This window comes from Suillus fuscotomentosus (assembly GCF_016647785.1).
Source record: "Suillus fuscotomentosus strain FC203 chromosome Unknown F5891scaffold_41, whole genome shotgun sequence".
NCBI lineage: Eukaryota > Fungi > Basidiomycota > Agaricomycetes > Boletales > Suillaceae > Suillus > Suillus fuscotomentosus.
This window is the reverse complement of record NW_024539553.1, coordinates 391,039-406,835: the sequence shown is the minus strand read 5'-3', so window position 1 is coordinate 406,835 and position 15,797 is coordinate 391,039. Positions and strand designations below refer to the sequence as shown.

Below are 15,797 nucleotides of genomic sequence, written 5' to 3'. Positions count from 1 at the left end.
TCCTCGATGCCGACACCATCTCTATCATCATCCCAGAGTTGGATGAATGCCCCCCCGCATCACCTGTTCTCAACCCCGACGATTGGGTACCCACCGAGACGGTCCCACACCTCTCTATTGGTTCTCCGGAACCCCTTCCCACTCCGCAACGCCGAAATCACCGTGCTCGTGCACGATCCATCTTGTCCCTAGGACTACCCCTCTCCCATGCGCATCGACCGCGCACCCAGAACTTCACTAGGCACTATCCTCGCGAGGAAGCCCAGGGAGACGCTATCAACGACGCGCGTCGTGATGCCACCGAGACCACCCAGGTCTACCGCAGCAACGTTGTCTGCCGCCAGTGCCGTGTCTACAGACACAAACAGAAACACTGCGCGCAATACTTCTGCCGCATTTGTGGGCAATTTGCCCCAAAACATCTCACTCCTTTCTGCCCTCGACTTGACGGCAGGAAGATCCTTCGTCGTGGAACCTCTTCCGACCGGTTCTACAGGGACATGCAGCAGCTCGAAGCTGCGTATGACCAGGACGCTGCTCGTCTTGAGCAAGAACGCGAAGAGAATGCAATCGAAGCCGCCTCCTGGCTCGAAGACCTCGACTTTGACCCCGCATGGTATAACAACCAGGACGACTACATTCCTCTGGACGACGATTAAAGAGTTCGTGGAACTCTACCTTGAAACGGGGGTAATGTTACAAGTAACATCGGCTACATGGCCCCCCTATCATTTTTCCCCTTCGTCCTCGCCCTCGTATGCCTCCGGCTCGCACTCCTCTACCGACTATCCGTTGACCGGATCCTCGGGACCGTTCCCGTCCCTCATCCCCCTCCTATCGCACCAACGTGCGCACGTGCCTTCGGGCTATGACTCATTCTGACTCGTGCCACCAATGTGGCTTTCCTTATCTTGTCTTATCTTTCCTTTGACTCGTGCATGCTGCACATTGTATCATTTACCATTGGCTCGTTCCAACGTTTCTCGGTCTCATTCCGCATTCGACCTTACATCACTAATCAGGCTCTGCCACCATCGTACCTATACCCTTTCCGTTTCCCCTTTGCCCTTACCTACAGTACGGTAGCCTTGCCCTTAACCCTTTCCACTTAGTATAAGTAGTCGGTCACTCTGTACTAGATTCCCTAACTTGAATCTACTCAATCTTCCCTCAAACATACTTCCCTCTGAAGCCCCCTCAGCTTCAGTCTCTAGTATCTTTTCTTAGGTGCTCATCGCGCCTAAGTCCACCTCGATCGACCACCTCATCGTTTGGACAAGACTGTCCTTACTTTGAGACCGTCAGTGACTTTGAAGACATCCGTCTTAGAAGTCACATGACACGCGCGTCTCTGATATCTGCCGACTCGACGTCGCCAGTCTCAGTCGCTACACCGGATCCTTCCGGTTACGTCACGAACGTTAGCGGACGAAGCCTCTCTTAGGGCTCCGCGTAACAGATCTATTTGAGTGCGTAACACTGAATGCAAGTTGAAAGAAGACATTCAACCTGTGGTGACTCCCACACCTGAAGAAGTCAGCGCCGCCAAGCGGAAATTTCAATATCGGGAGGATCTTTTCCACTTTGCAGTAGCCAGGGTGGCAGGAGGAGGGAAATCATCCCTCATCAATGCCTTCCGCGGTTTGCTTAAAAAGGATATGGGAGCTGCTGCCACAGGCATCACAGAGACAACGCCAACTATGGCTAGACTCCCCGACCCCAATGTGGAATACCCTCTTGTCTGGTGCGATATCCCGGGCGCAGGCACGCTCAAAATCCCAGACTGGCAATACTTCAATACCCAAGGCCTTTACATCTTTGACGGTATCATCGTCCTGTTCGACAATCACTTCACTATGACCGACATCGTCATCCTTGTCAACTGCAGGTGTTTCAAGATCCCCACATATATCGTGCGCTCTAAGGCAGATCAGCATAACTTGAATATCATGAAGGATGATGGGTACGATAGCAATGATGAGAGTGAGGGCAAGAAGAAGAAGCTTTACCAGGCTGCACGACAGCAGTTCATTTTGAAGACGCACCGGAGCATGAAAGACAACATGAAGAATGCCAATATGCCTGATCAAAGGGTTTACATTGTTTCGAATACAACAATATTTGGTGTTGTGAAGGGAAAGCGGCCAAAGAAGATCATCGACGAGATCGACTTGTTGAGCGACTTGATCCGAGAAGCCCAGACCAGGCGAGGACACCCTAATGCTGAGAATGAATGAGTAGTCAGTGATTATACAGTTCTTCTTACATTTCTTCCTTCGGGCTCTTGCTGATACTTCTCCATTCTCGACACAATCATACTGCTTGTGACCGATCTTGACTGCAGACTCGCAGATACAGTTCATTCTACATTTTTTCCTCTTGGCTGACGTTACGTCTCCACATGTTCTTACCGCTTGAGAATGACTGATTTCCATCCCACTGGATAATTACAATTACAAAGGGTTTGCAGTTGAGATTTCTGTTATGAACCTAGATCCACAAGACGAAAGGCATCGCAGGACTTCTGATGTAACACGATCTGCACCTCCCACATCCAACTTTCTTCGGGGCAGTTGTGAAATGAATTTTTGGGTGTTTGACCTCGTGCAGATAGTGTTCGAATGATTGCATTGTTGAGCTAACTTGTTGCACAATTTCCAGATCTGCCTGGACCACCGGAAATTCATTAGATTTGAAGAAATCGTCTCCCATTTTTATATCAGCACTTTATTACCCTTAGCGAAATTCCATCGAGAAACATGGTAGGATTGGCGCTGGCACTTGAATGTAAATGAGGTCTCCTGCTCCCGATTTACGATGGTAGCTGATGAGTGAATTATGTAGACATTGTACAAATTCAAGGCATCACTTCTCGGTTGTATTATGTAATCGTAGCGGCAGTGACCGGCCAGTCCCCGACTCTGCCCAACCATAACCATATTAAGTGCCGGCAGACGGTCCGACCACCCGACCCCATTTGTATGACTCAGTGATGTCATCTGGACCCGAGTCTTACGCAGACTGAACTCCAATTTGAGTTCTACCACAGTGTGTTTATACCTTAGTATGAAACACATGATTCCCAGCCGCAGCGCCAGATTTTTATGACCACAACCCTAGATTCGTATATCCCATCATTCCACCAATGCAAAAATCAGTTCTTTCCTCGATCTCTGATACCATCACTCTTCTTCTAAATACCCCAATCGTCCCTCCGCCGTCCAAACGAACAAAGGACCTCGCGCTCACCGAGTTACCTCGTTCGACTCCTCGACGACGTGCGGAAGCACTGGAGCTGGAGAGATCTCGGAGCGTAGATTTGGCGGCTGGAGATACGTGTCTACAGGTAGCCAATTTAGGATGGCTCTGTCTCTGAACTATCTAACGGCCTGTGCAGAGGATGTCAGACGAAAGCGGACGTACAAGTACCCAGAGTCACGGAAGTAGTGATCAATCTGTAAGAGACGACCTGCCCACTGGGATGGTGGAGCCAGTCGCGCATCAGTTGTCTAGGCGGTCATCATATATACAGGCAAGTATGACTCATCGACACTCAGATCCCTCGGTTTTGACCATGCATAAATCAGGACGAATTGGAGGCTGGCCTACATCTGGCAATGAACGCCGAGCACGCAATGCGCCGGGCAGAAACGTAGTTCAGGTGTGCAGGTTGTAATACTTCAAGTTGGTTGTATGATCTCCAAGGGTGTGGCTAGAACTAATAGAACAGCAAGTCTAGTTGATCAGTTTCATCTATTTTAGCTATCCAATTCGTATAATACAAACACGCTATCACCAAATTCCTATCATTATCAACGCAGGTTTTCAGGCGTGAAAAATGTAACGCGTATCACTTCTTGAACACCCTCAAGAGTACCAACCTCGTTGTGAGAACCAGTGGAAGTTTTGAGCAGGGTGATTCGTTCTCCAAAACCATCGAACTGATCCATTAATCCGAAGTTGGGGATGACAGTACGGGTCAGTAAGGACTCCCGAGTTTCCCTTCGCGTGATCAGTTGAGCATGGTACTCGCTCCACTGCTGTGTCGACCACGACTCTTGGCTTGTTGATGGAGAGTAGACGGGAGGGAGATATGGTTCCAGGAGAGCGTCAAATAGAGCGTCAGAGTGGGTGTGAGAGATATCCCAATCATCCTCCGCGTGCAATATCAATATTGGTACCTTGAGTTTCTGGACGCAAATCAGTGAGGTGCTAGATAACCTAGGAACAGAGCGTTTACATACCGATATCGCCGATAAAGTGTCAAACTTGTGGACGAGAAAACTCTTATAAATACCTTTGAGACACGCAAAGTCAGGTATGTCGGCGTTCGGTGATGTTTTCCAGACTTACCGGCCGCTCGAGGTATCATGTTAATCGGTAACATGACAGGAAATACACCAAAAATGTTATAGGTATCTATCAGGGTATAGAGCGAGGAAAAAGGAGACATAAGGACGGTCCCTCTGAACTTGACCCCGTCTTCGGAGAGGCCGACAGAAAGCCCGGACGCCACTGCAGTTCCCAAGCTGTGACCAACTATAAGGACATCCTGCGGTGAAGCACCTTGCGCGATCAGCCAATCCCATGCAGCTCTTGCATCTAGTGACAAGCCGTCCTCTGTAGGCGTGCCTGGACTATCTCCGAATCCACGATAATCTATCGCCAGGACATTTGCGTCCAGGCGCGAGGTAAACCCGGAATATAGGCGAACGCGCATGCTTAGAGCCCGCGTAGCAGCATTGCCATGAAAAAAAAGCACAGTTGGACGCTGTGCCACAGCCTCTGAGATGTGCAATTCTGCAGCAGATGGAGGCGGGGGAAAGGACAAGTTGTGATATATGGTATCCGAGAGAATGAACCATGCACCGAGAGTGTGATTGTCTGCGGTCTGAATCTTGATGTTCGCCGTTTTCCCAGCTGACGTATCCGCAACCAATCCAATGAGTTCGAAAGAAATGAACGCGATGGAGTAAAACGTACGTGCAAGACCATGCCTTTCCGGTGCATCAAAATGTGCGTTCCAAGGTAGCTTCAAGGCGTTCATGTACACTACGCTTAATTACGTCTCGAGTTCTACATGCGCAGTCGTGAAGGATGAATGATTGGACTTACTGGGACTGGACCCACGGCACTGCTAGAAGGATGACTGCCCCCAGGTAGAGAAACCCGAGGACCGCAAAAACCCTCCTAAGCCGTGCAAACAAACCATCGTTGTCTGGTTGGATGGACATAAGGAAGTACTACTGGGTATAAGTACGGCACTGCGCAACCGGCGCAACATTCGGTTCACTATTATCTAATACATATTAGTGATCGTCCACTTCTTATTGGACCAGCGGTTTGATACAGCTGCGGGCATGCCTACGATCCACTTCATCATGAAGGCCAAGGAGGGTCAACAGAGGCGCAGCTGGTCCAGGTCTCGGTACAATTGCCGGATTACGTCTATAAATCCGTGGCACACGTAACACACGCTGCGTTTGACTGCATCTCATACTAGTAATCCGTTGGCTCCCGATGATCCTGATATTTCTATCGAAGACAAATGCTCGGCTGAGAAACTATCGAATACAGGGAAATGCAAAAAAAGTAATTCTTTGAATTCGTGCTCCTAGACAGGATATCTGATTTACCTACGCGCAGGTGATTATCCGGCTTATACTCGCTAGTGTATGAAAGATCAAACGGGAGTCGTATGGCGCTGGATCTGTTCAACTATTCTTCACACACAAAACTCATACACACGCACAGACACGACACACACACAAACGAGACGCACACACATAATCACTCCTTCGCATACATACTCTTGTATCGTAGAAAAATTAGTACTGCACTACTAGATCTGACATGATTCGATAATCAAATTATATTGCAGACAAGGTCCCCAATGAAGAACTGTAGAGTCCAAGGGGCAAACAAAATGCACCGAAGCCGCCAGCATTGGCAGCAAAGCCTCGAATCTTTTCAAGGCCTGCCGGTGGACGAGACGGAGCAATGAGAAGTGAGTAGGTCTCAGAGCGATGATGAAGGTTTCTATAAGCGCAAAGCAAGTAGAGTCCAAGGGCAAACAAAATGCACCGAAGTCGCCAGCATTGAGAGCAAAGCCTCGAAACTTTTTAAGGACCGGCTGGTGGACAGTGCGCAAAGATGCAGGTGACGTGGCGGGCGCTTGTTGTGGTGCCGCAGTTGATGGTCTCAATACCGAGCGACATCGAGAAGTAGGAGGGCATGAGAGATGGGGCGCGGCATGAGAGAACAAGTGGGAGAGAGTTAGCACGAGAGAACAGGTATGAGAGAGCAAGCATGAACGGGTGCAAGAGAGCGAGCACAAACAAAAGAGTTAGAGCGAGCATGAGAACGGGCGCGAGGGACCAGAAGTATAGGTCCGTAGACATTGATTGGTTCACGAGAGAACGGGTAGGCGCAAGAGATAGTAACTGCAGGAGTGCAAGATGCTTCGCAGTAAGAATATAGAAAAATGATAAAAAGTCAAAACGTACCTTGAGTCTCAATGTCACCAGCATTGGTCCCTTTCAACTCCCTGGCGAAAACAAAGGACTTGGAGAAAATTGAGCGTACGTAGATCTTGTTGAGAAAGTTCCATCTTGGTTCCGTCACCACTGGCACTCTAGATGGTACTGTATGCACAAAAATAGCAGGGACAGCAGTAGGAGACCCGCTTTCAGCATTTCATCCCTGGGCGTTGGTGTTAGCCTCTTGACTACTACACATTGACATCCCGAGGTACTGAAGAACTGCAGTGACTTATAGAAAAAAATAGCAAAGCCTCGTCAGGCGGCACAACGCTTATGTAATACATAAGATTGATGCGTAGTTCAGCCAATAATGAGCACTGCCGCATTATTGCCTGCGAGCCGCCCATTATCGAGCACTCATGATACTGCACTGACAATACTGCATGTTCCATCGACTGGTATGCGAAGGAGTGATTATGTGTGTGCGTCTCGTTTGTGTGTGTGTCGCGTCTGTGCGTGTGTGTGAGTTTTGTGTGTGAAGAATAGTTGAACAGATCCAGCGCCATAGAGTCGCGACACCTTCGCGACGGCCATTCAGACCAGTATGCTTCGAATGATATTACTCAATGCAAAGCTCGAGAGCGCTGCCGACCCTGCGAGGATTGATGAATTTGAAGCAGAAGGAGTCATTTATGTTCGCTCGACAGATACCATGGATGGCTCGTGGAACGGACTATTTCAGAAAACCGCGCATTTGGATCGGCGAGCGGTTCTTTCCACACGGATATTCGACCAGGAATCCAGTGAGACCACGTTTCGAGTATCTGAGATTCCTGTTTGATCTCGATGGAGAATGACATTAATGACCGCGCATACGTGCTAGGACCGGAGAAGTATTCCGCTAGGAGACTGGATAAGGTGAAAGTCAACTACAGCCAAGACCTTCCTACGTCCCATTTAGTTAATCGCAGATCTGGTTGTCGTGCTACGTAGGTGGAGTGTGATCTTCACCCTGATTTGAAATTTTTTGTTCCATTTAGTACTTTGATTTATGTACTTAGTACTTGTGTCCGAGTGCGTGTAATCCATAACTTCCCTGAGTTCTCCAGCGTCCAGCAGTTCCTGTTTTTACCTTTGATGCCCATAACTTTGTACAGAAACCAAGTGCCTGTCACAGTTCGGCCTATGGAAGAACAAGCAAGAGAGTCACCTGCCAGATCGAGTACCCTTTTGCAAGATGCTGCTACAACCCGCCGAACTCCTTCGTTCGTTCCTAAACTTGGGGCCGGCATCATATCAGACATCCGTGCTCGCGCTCCTTGGTACTTCAGTGACTGGACAGATGCATGGAATTATCGAGTCATCCCCGCAACCGCTCTCATTTTCTTTGCAAAGTATGTCAGTTAACTCTACGCATAATCCGCTCTCACAAATCTCCGGCGTATAGTGTCTTACCTGGCATAGCATTTTCGCTAGACCTAATAGAGACGACGCAGCAATACACAGTTACTGAGGTCCTTATATCCTCATTCATGGCTGCGTTTGTGTTTTCTATATTCGGCGCGCAGCCACTTACAATTGCGGGCGTCACTGGTATGCAAACATCAGCGTCTATCATGATGTGACAATGCCTCGTCGAGACGGGCTATTCATAGAAACCATTTAGGACCAATCACAGTTTTTAACAGCACGATATATGACATCATCCACAAACAGCCCAATGCACCCAATTATCTGCAATTTGTGGGTTGGGTTTACCTTTGGGCTGCAATCATCCATTGGGTAACGGCCATTTTGAATTGTGGGTCTCCTTTCCTCTTCAACGACTTCCCATTTAAAGTTGATTTTGGCTCTCAAGGGTGTAATTTTGTGAGATATGTCACTCTGTTCTCTTGCGACACGTTTGGCTTCTACGTCTCCTGGGTGTACCTCCAATACGGAGTACAAGTGATCACTCGACAATTCAGTGGGGATTTCGAAGGTGCTTTGGTGGGTATTACCCTTGCCCTCCTGATGCTCGTAACGTCATTCTTGTTCCAATGCCTTTCGGAGACCACGTTGTTCCATCGTCATATCCGTCGTTTCTTCTCGGATTATGGAATGCCCATCTCCCTTATTGCGGCTTCAAGCATGGCATACTGGGGCCGTTTCAATGCTTCTAATCCTTCCACGCTACCAGTAGGCGGTGCGTTCCAGGCTGCCAATGGAAGAGCGTGGCTTGTCAAATTCTGGGAGCTAGATGGGAAATGGGTCGGTGTTGCGCTTCCCTTCGGTATAATTCTTTGGATCTTGTTCTTCTTTGATCACAATGTCTCGGTACGTCCCGCTACGTGCATACTCACTAGTACACCCCGGCTCATTGTTCGATAGTCCCTAATAGCTCAGGGTTCGCAGTTTCCCTTGCGGAAGCCACCCGGTTTCCACTACGACTTCTTCCTTCTCGGTATCACAACATTCATAGCAGGACTCATTGGGTTGCCAGCACCCAACGGACTTATACCTCAAGCACCTATTCACACCACCTCGTTGCTCATTATGGGAAAACCTTCCCAGAAAGATATAGATGAAGAAGAACAGATCACCAAACCATCCTCGCAATCTGGCCATGATTCCAACGGTACAGTTATAAAAATGGAAAAGTCATCTGACGGTCAGCGAGAAGCCCCTATCGCCGTCGTTGAACAACGAGTTTCCAATCTTGCCCAAGGTTCATTATGCCTTGTGTTACTTACCGGCCCGTTTCTGCATATATTGGGACTCGTTCCAAGAGCCGTGCTGGCTGGCCTATTGTAAGGTTATCCACTGTCGTTTGATCCCGCTGATCGTAGGTAGCTGGTTTATGGGTGCAGATGCGCTCAAGGGTAACGGAATCACAATCAAACTCCTGTACCTCATACGCGACAAGACCCTCACCTCACCTGATGACCCGCTGCGCAAAGTCAGGAAATCCCGACTATTGATGTTTGTGACTATTCAACTCGTGGCCTTCGGAGCAACATTCGTGCTTACTCAGTCCATCGGTAAATCGTTCGTCATCTATAGGTTGCGATTTTGCTTAATTTTGGAGCAGCTGCTCTCGGCTTTCCGGTCATGATTTTGCTTCTTGTTCCTCTTCGAGCCTACATAATCCCGCGGCTCCCCTTCACGCAGGAAGAGCTTTCTATCCTCGATGGCCCCACAGCTTCTCCATTTGTGAGTTCATCGCTCTTACTCTCGTTCGAAAGCTCACTGGCATGTGCTTGACGCAGACGATGGAATCTGTTGGGGGATCTCTACACACGGCTTGAGCGTTTTCTAACTGCTCATTCTCTAGCTGTCCATTACTCTCGTGTATGATGTTGAAGTGCTATACTGTATTTCCCATTTATTGTAATCATGGTGACATTGCCCTACATGGGTAGACAGTACGTGCAGTGTGCGTTCCTTGTATCGTCTAGATGTCCATATAGTGTATCATCGTTTCATACCGGTTAAGGCATTAGAGCAATGAAGGCGCCAACCGGTGGGGAATTGAGTCGATGGTACAGTAGTACCTGCGAAAATGTCTAGGTGTCTACGGGGAGAGGGGATTTCGTGCCATGGTCAGATTAATCATACCGTACCGTGTTCAATGCGCGTGCATGCATGCAAGTATTATCTAGATACGTCTCCATCTGTCTCCAAAGGAGCGAGTTGATACCTTCAGATCTGAGATCTTCGTGTTTGCGCAGTCACCATAAGTGATGAAGGTGCTTTGGGGTGCTCCTCTTCCTTATCAATATGGTGTGAGTTCCGCTCTCGACGCATGCCACACATACATGGTCAGCAGATTAATATGGTTGCTATACACAGTTGCTTTGAATACAATCCGAATCACTGATGGGCCTAGGGAGCCTTGACCTTGGGGTATATCCCACGATCCTTCTTGAGACGTGTGACTTCAAGTCGTCAGAACACCGTGATACTTATAGACTGCAGGAAGTAAGTACTTCTTATCATGAGTCTTACTGTCACGACGCGATTCCCAGGTACAAGTGTGGGGATATTATAAGCTGACCTCGAATTCCGGTATTCTCTCATACACCAAAGCGCGAGAACAACTCTGAATACCCTCAGATGAGAAGTGGGACAATCATTTAGCCAGCTTCGCGAAACCGAAGGTGATTGTCCAGGCGTGATATTCTTGATGGACAGATCTTGAAGCATCGGGGTCGGCTAATCATTGCATTGTGGGTTGAATATCTTACCGCCATAGTTACCATGCTGCAGCGTCGTCAATGCGGATACGAACGAACCACCTGCATATAAATGTTGGCACGAGTATTGGTAGATCAAGAAGGACTGACTTCCGTCTATCGATGTCTGATTAATTAAGTAATGGATCATCTTGGGTGGAATCCAATTCTCACCTCGCAACACATCTTCAAGCAGTAAATGATTACATGCAGCCATAAAGGGCCATAGAAATGGATGAAAAGGAGTCTGAGGACCGAGAGGCTGAGGGTGAGTCTCTGTCGTCAAGGAAGACAAGCTTTAACATGAGCCTCGGGGGCTATCGTGACGAGTTTAGAGATCAGTGTGGCTCTGTTAACTGCACTGTGTAGGATTGGACGCCGCCCCATTATTGAGACCCAAGTTGCTTGCGTGGTGATGATGTGTCTCGTTTGGCTTGCCACTTATTTGGTCGTCGAGGCGCTGCCTAATCACGATAAGTTCTGCGTTGCAGCTGTTTGCCCAGTCAAATGTAAGTTTTAGTGTATGCGGTGAATAGGAAGATCGAAGACAAACTTGTATAGTGCACCACCGGAATGTGTTTAGACAGAGATTCGTGACACTTGGGGTGAGTCATGCCACATTTTTACTCGCGAATACCCCATATGTCCCTACCTCGAAGGAGTAGTATGTGGTCTGGCTAGGGGAGCGTACCTGATACCGTTCGAAAGTAATCAGGCACTAAGAGGTTTCATGGTAATCATACTATGGTACCAGGGGATGTTCCTGGTCCAAGAAAACGGTACAATGGCGACAGATACGCACTAGTTGGGCCGCCATGATGGCATGGCATGATTCACACAGATACATGGTCCTCTCGCAATGACGTCTTCGTCAAGCCGGAGAAAGTAACATAGTATCGTGCATGGCCGCAGTGGTCAAGGAGATCCATTTCTTAAAGATCATTTCGAAATTCGACTCCTGCTGGGCCGAAAATCAACCTCTGCTGATTCGGACGAGAGTCTGCGAATTTGAGAAAAGTGTTCGAAGGTGACGTAAGGAGTACGTGTGAATGTTTACAGGCTCACAAGCTGATTCCGCCGTGCGGAGTTCGGATAAGGACCCCGTAACTTGTAAGTATATCACAACTCTTTTCGTAAAGTAGCCTAGTAGACTGGTAAGCATCTGCTGCAATCAGGTGCTTACGGTGTCCTCGTCCGGGTGCTGCCGACGCATTTTATCGCAATCTGTATCGCACCATCAATCCATGCCACATGTGCACGGGTATGTAACCAGCCAGAAAGGGGATCTAGGGGGACGCTGATAACACTGATCCTTATGGGTTGCAACAGGTTGCAAAATAAGTAAGTTCAGCTCGTCCAAACCACTGATAATTTGGAGTCTCGGAAACTAGTGCTCATGCCGCTACGATCGCCCATTCTCGAAAAAATAACATCACCCACTGCAAGTCAGCCCAGGACCAGTCCATGGTGGCACCATATTGTATCCAGTTCGCCGTCGAGACTACACGATTGTCAATGTAAGATTTTGACGCATGGACCTGCGGCGTCCTGGGCCTGGGCGCAAATAGTAATCATTATCATATTCGAACTTGTAACACGATCCGAATTCGAAGTTATAATTGTCACGATCACGAGATCGATGGTTTAAATGGCAGACCAGTGCCACTACGAGTCTGTTCCCCGGCAAGTGCTCTTGTTTACAGATTCACTGGCAGTTGCCCTTCCTGGTCCTCCGAGTACGACGCAATCATCAGTATACGGTTATCATGTCACAAGATACTGACAACGAAATATTGGGCGTCGTGTTACTCGTGCGTCACGGTGATCGACAAGGTTTTTATCAAAACCCTGATACCTATACTGCAACTGGTACGGTGATCACTCCTCTGGGCAATGTACGTCAGTAATTCTGGACCATGTGCACCGTATCTCATTGACTTCTTTTAGCAACAAGAGTATATGCTCGGTAGCTACCTACGTTCATTATACTTGAATCAGTCATCACCTTCGTACCTCCCTGGCATGAGCACAGGGCTATTCAATCCGGCCCAGGTGTTCATTCAAGCAGACTGTGGAGACGAAGGTGGAGTTATATATGATTCCTGTGTATCAGTAACGCAGGGACTTTGGCCTGCCACGCTCTCGAACAATGTCACCCTCGCTAATGGGACAACGATCACGGCTCCCCTCGGAGGGTATCAGGTATGTGTTACTTGTGGTGTGAGTCTCGCGTCCCCCTGACTGGCATGTTGCAAAGTATGTACCTAGTGAGTTCTTGCAGATACCTCGGCAAGCGCCCAGTGCTCACACAGGGTAGTCGATGCTGTGGATCCCAGCCTGAGTCCAATATTGGAAGGTTTCACTAATTGCAATGTTTGTCAAAAAAATCGGTTTAAATTTTCTCATAATGATAATGTTTTCCAGACCTTCAACACACATACGACAGATTTTTACAATTCATCCATCTTTCAAGAGATGGCTGAACAAAGCGCACCTTTCTTGGACTCTCTGCCTCCTTATCTAAATGGAAGATCAGTCCAGCTAGAGAATATGGTATGTTGCGAGCTAGTCACATTTCATCCGTGTTCTGACCCTGATTGTTGCAGTGGAATGTATGCTTACCTACTCTTGATGCAGCAGCGACAGGCTGAACTCGCCAACAGATATTCGACTTTATGAATGTGAATAATATCCACAATGCCACCTTTGCCGAGGCTCTCCCACCCACATACATGGCGCAAGTACAAGCTTTAGCTAATTGGCACGAGTACAACGTCTTTAGCGACCAGTCCATTGGAGGCATCGGGAACAGTATGTCTAGTTTTGGGGGGAAATCGCTAATTTGTGACGTTCGTCCCTAGTTGCCGGTACGGCTATTCTGCCATCGATTCTCAGTGGATTTGCAAATATCATGAATTCTACAAATCCTGTACCGTTATCGATTACGGCCATTTCATACAAACCTTTCATCTCCCTCTTTAACATGACAGGTGTTTCTAGTGCAAACCCGAGTCTTGCAGGCATTGGTCAGTATACCAGTTCTATGTTCGTCGTGAGCTTGACTAACACGTAAACAGTCAATTATGCTGCCGCCGTTGCTTTAGAACTGCGTCAACCTTCTGGGGGTGGTGAACCTGTCATCCGTTTCAACTTCAAAAACGGAACCAGTGACGCAACCTTCGTAACATACAACTTCCTCGACCTCACAGGAGATGTCCCGTTATCTGCCTTCATTGATGCCGTGGCTGTGAGTCAAGGTGGCTGCTCTAAACTTACCTGGTATTGATTATACTCCGCCAGCCTGTCGCGGTAAACACCACGGCAGATTGGTGCAGCGTTTGTGCCAATACCCAAGACATGCCTTGCTCTCCTCTTGCTCTTGCGACAGCTCAAGGAGAAGCAGCTGCTCGACCCAAAATCAGTCCAGCTGGAGCCGGCGTCCTTGGCGCGGGTTTAACTCTCGCAGTTGTTGTATTAATGGGTATCACCCTGGTTTTCCTCGGACTATTGACGATTGGTAAGTTTGGGAGGCGGCGATCAAGGCATCCTAGCGCAGTATGTGATCTCTTTGCGCGTTTGCTCCGATTGGATTTTAATGTAGATGTTAGCTCATGCTCAAAGACACCTCAAGTATGTGACTCGACCATGCGAAGATGAAGACGCCGAGGAATCTAAGAAGCTAAGAACGAATGTAGCTGTAAGTTGTGACGATGTTGTATAATTGTGCAAATTGTAGTACAATGTGTGTTGTGTCCATCCTTATGCCACAAATTCAAATTCTATGAACAAATTCCTTACCTCCAATAGTTGTCTTCGTCTCTATTGTCGTACTGAAGATCGTCTTCCGCTTCAGAGCTTTCATGAAAAATATCTATGGGCAGATCTCAGACTAACTTTTGAATGAAGCTACGGAAAACGTACCACTTCCCTCACTGTCATCCGAATCATCCTCATCTGGATAGTCATTCTTGTAATATTCCTCGGCTGGGAAATATTGCATCAGATGAAGGCTTTGATGCCAAACTACAGATATACCATTTGAGTCTTCGTCAGCATTATCTTCCTCCTCGGAATCCGAGTCACTAGAGTAAGGATCATCTAGTGAGGGAGGAAGGCCTTCACTGCAAGCGCAACAACATTTAAGCCAATGACATCATCGCGCATTAAGCTAGGTAACTTACAGCGTTCCGATATTAGCAACTGAATTCCATTCACTGAGAGTGCAAGGGCGCCTGTAGAACACGTCCCAAACATAGTCCTCCACTGGGGGAGCAGCTGAGAGAACTTGCGAGGGCTCATCATTCACTGGAAATCATGGGCATGGGCATTCAAGACATCACGAGAAGGAAATCTTACTGCGCAAGTAATTTTGTAGCATGGGTAAGAAATTTTCCATGTCGGAGTCAAAGATAGGCTTCGTATCAGCTGGAACGGCATCGTACATCCTGAAGTCACTTTGCGATTGAACATCTTTCGCAGGTATGACCTTTGGACTATCCTAGCTTAGACAATTATCTGGCAACATCATGGGAAGACTCACGGACTGGTAGCAAACTTGGTATTTTCAGTAGATTCGCGTGTAGGAACGATTGTGTAGCGTCTTCCTTCATCAGCTGATTGCCGATGGCGTTGGGCCCCAGACAGGTTCGTGACATCCGCAGGTGCAGAGGGCTGGATGTTATGTTCATCGTGGCTTTGCGACAATCTTGATATTTGGTTCTGCAGGGATGATAGAACTCCTATGAAACGCGAACGCGACGAGTGATAGAACGTAACTCACCTGTAGCGTCTCCTGCAGTTGCTTATCCTCCCAGACGGTCTTCTCAACGGTTTGAACAAACTGAAAAACATCGCGACCACCTTTTGACTTCTTTTTGCGAACCCGGGACTCGACGACTAATGTTACATAAGAACTTGACTTTACGAACGGGTGGCACGAGTAACACACCAAGTGCGTCGAGCGGTTCATCCGTGCGTTTGCGCTTGATACGCACAATCGTGTACGGATGGTTATTTGACTGAGCGTCCATCATGGATGAAAGCTTGGTACTGTACGGCGCTTAATGAAACTGAGAGCAACAGCGATTACGTCATCGAAATG

General features: G+C 48.0%; 5 protein-coding genes across 5 annotated transcripts; 3 read left to right on the top strand and 2 right to left on the bottom strand.

Moving 5' to 3' along the window:
* Nucleotides 1-1,511: 1,511 nt before the first annotated feature.
* F5891DRAFT_956063 (P-loop containing nucleoside triphosphate hydrolase protein) lies at nt 1,512-2,237 on the top strand (the record flags this gene model as incomplete). Its single annotated transcript, XM_041375382.1, has 1 exon — nt 1,512-2,237. A coding segment is annotated over one exon (726 nt), but the record flags the coding sequence as incomplete, so codon positions are not given.
* Nucleotides 2,238-3,744: 1,507 nt separating this feature from the next.
* Nucleotides 3,745-5,364, bottom strand: F5891DRAFT_491986 (Alpha/Beta hydrolase protein). Its single transcript, XM_041372023.1, has 5 exons — nt 5,116-5,364; nt 4,984-5,057; nt 4,354-4,920; nt 4,245-4,297; nt 3,745-4,190 (listed from the first exon to the last, which is right to left on the bottom strand). Exons 1-5 carry the CDS (start codon nt 5,232-5,234, stop codon nt 3,813-3,815), a joined length of 1,191 nt encoding a protein of 396 aa, XP_041223794.1. The 5' UTR covers nt 5,235-5,364; the 3' UTR covers nt 3,745-3,812.
* Nucleotides 5,365-7,667: 2,303 nt separating this feature from the next.
* F5891DRAFT_955988 (HCO3 transporter family-domain-containing protein) lies at nt 7,668-9,769 on the top strand (the record flags this gene model as incomplete). Its single annotated transcript, XM_041375377.1, has 8 exons — nt 7,668-7,876; nt 7,930-8,075; nt 8,149-8,283; nt 8,341-8,798; nt 8,853-9,271; nt 9,315-9,502; nt 9,553-9,674; nt 9,731-9,769. The coding sequence occupies 8 exons, from the start codon at nt 7,668-7,670 to the stop codon at nt 9,767-9,769; spliced, it is 1,716 nt and encodes a 571-aa protein (XP_041223793.1).
* Nucleotides 9,770-12,462: 2,693 nt separating this feature from the next.
* On the top strand, nt 12,463-14,353 carry F5891DRAFT_956071 (histidine phosphatase superfamily; the record flags this gene model as incomplete). Its single annotated transcript, XM_041375383.1, has 9 exons — nt 12,463-12,591; nt 12,644-12,911; nt 13,014-13,069; nt 13,121-13,249; nt 13,303-13,308; nt 13,360-13,507; nt 13,558-13,722; nt 13,774-13,943; nt 13,997-14,353. The coding sequence occupies 9 exons, from the start codon at nt 12,463-12,465 to the stop codon at nt 14,351-14,353; spliced, it is 1,428 nt and encodes a 475-aa protein (XP_041223792.1).
* Nucleotides 14,354-14,488: 135 nt separating this feature from the next.
* On the bottom strand, nt 14,489-15,783 carry F5891DRAFT_1044976 (uncharacterized protein; the record flags this gene model as incomplete). The annotated part of the gene is made up of 8 exons (XM_041362223.1): nt 15,645-15,783; nt 15,477-15,592; nt 15,237-15,415; nt 15,053-15,189; nt 14,878-15,001; nt 14,732-14,817; nt 14,618-14,680; nt 14,489-14,567 (listed from the first exon to the last, which is right to left on the bottom strand). The coding sequence occupies exons 1-8, from the start codon at nt 15,727-15,729 to the stop codon at nt 14,491-14,493; spliced, it is 867 nt and encodes a 288-aa protein (XP_041223791.1). The 5' UTR covers nt 15,730-15,783.
* Between the last annotated feature and the right edge of the window lie 14 nt (nt 15,784-15,797).

Coding starts and splice junctions, on each gene's coding strand:
- F5891DRAFT_491986 (XM_041372023.1), bottom strand. CDS start 5,234: ATGTCCATCCAACCAGACAACGATGGTTTGTTTGCACGGCTTAGGAGG. Junction 5,058..5,115: donor GTGCCGTGGGTCCAGTCCCA/GTAAGTCCAATC, acceptor GACGTAATTAAG/CGTAGTGTACATGAACGCCT. Junction 4,191..4,244: donor ACACTTTATCGGCGATATCG/GTATGTAAACGC, acceptor ATTTGCGTCCAG/AAACTCAAGGTACCAATATT.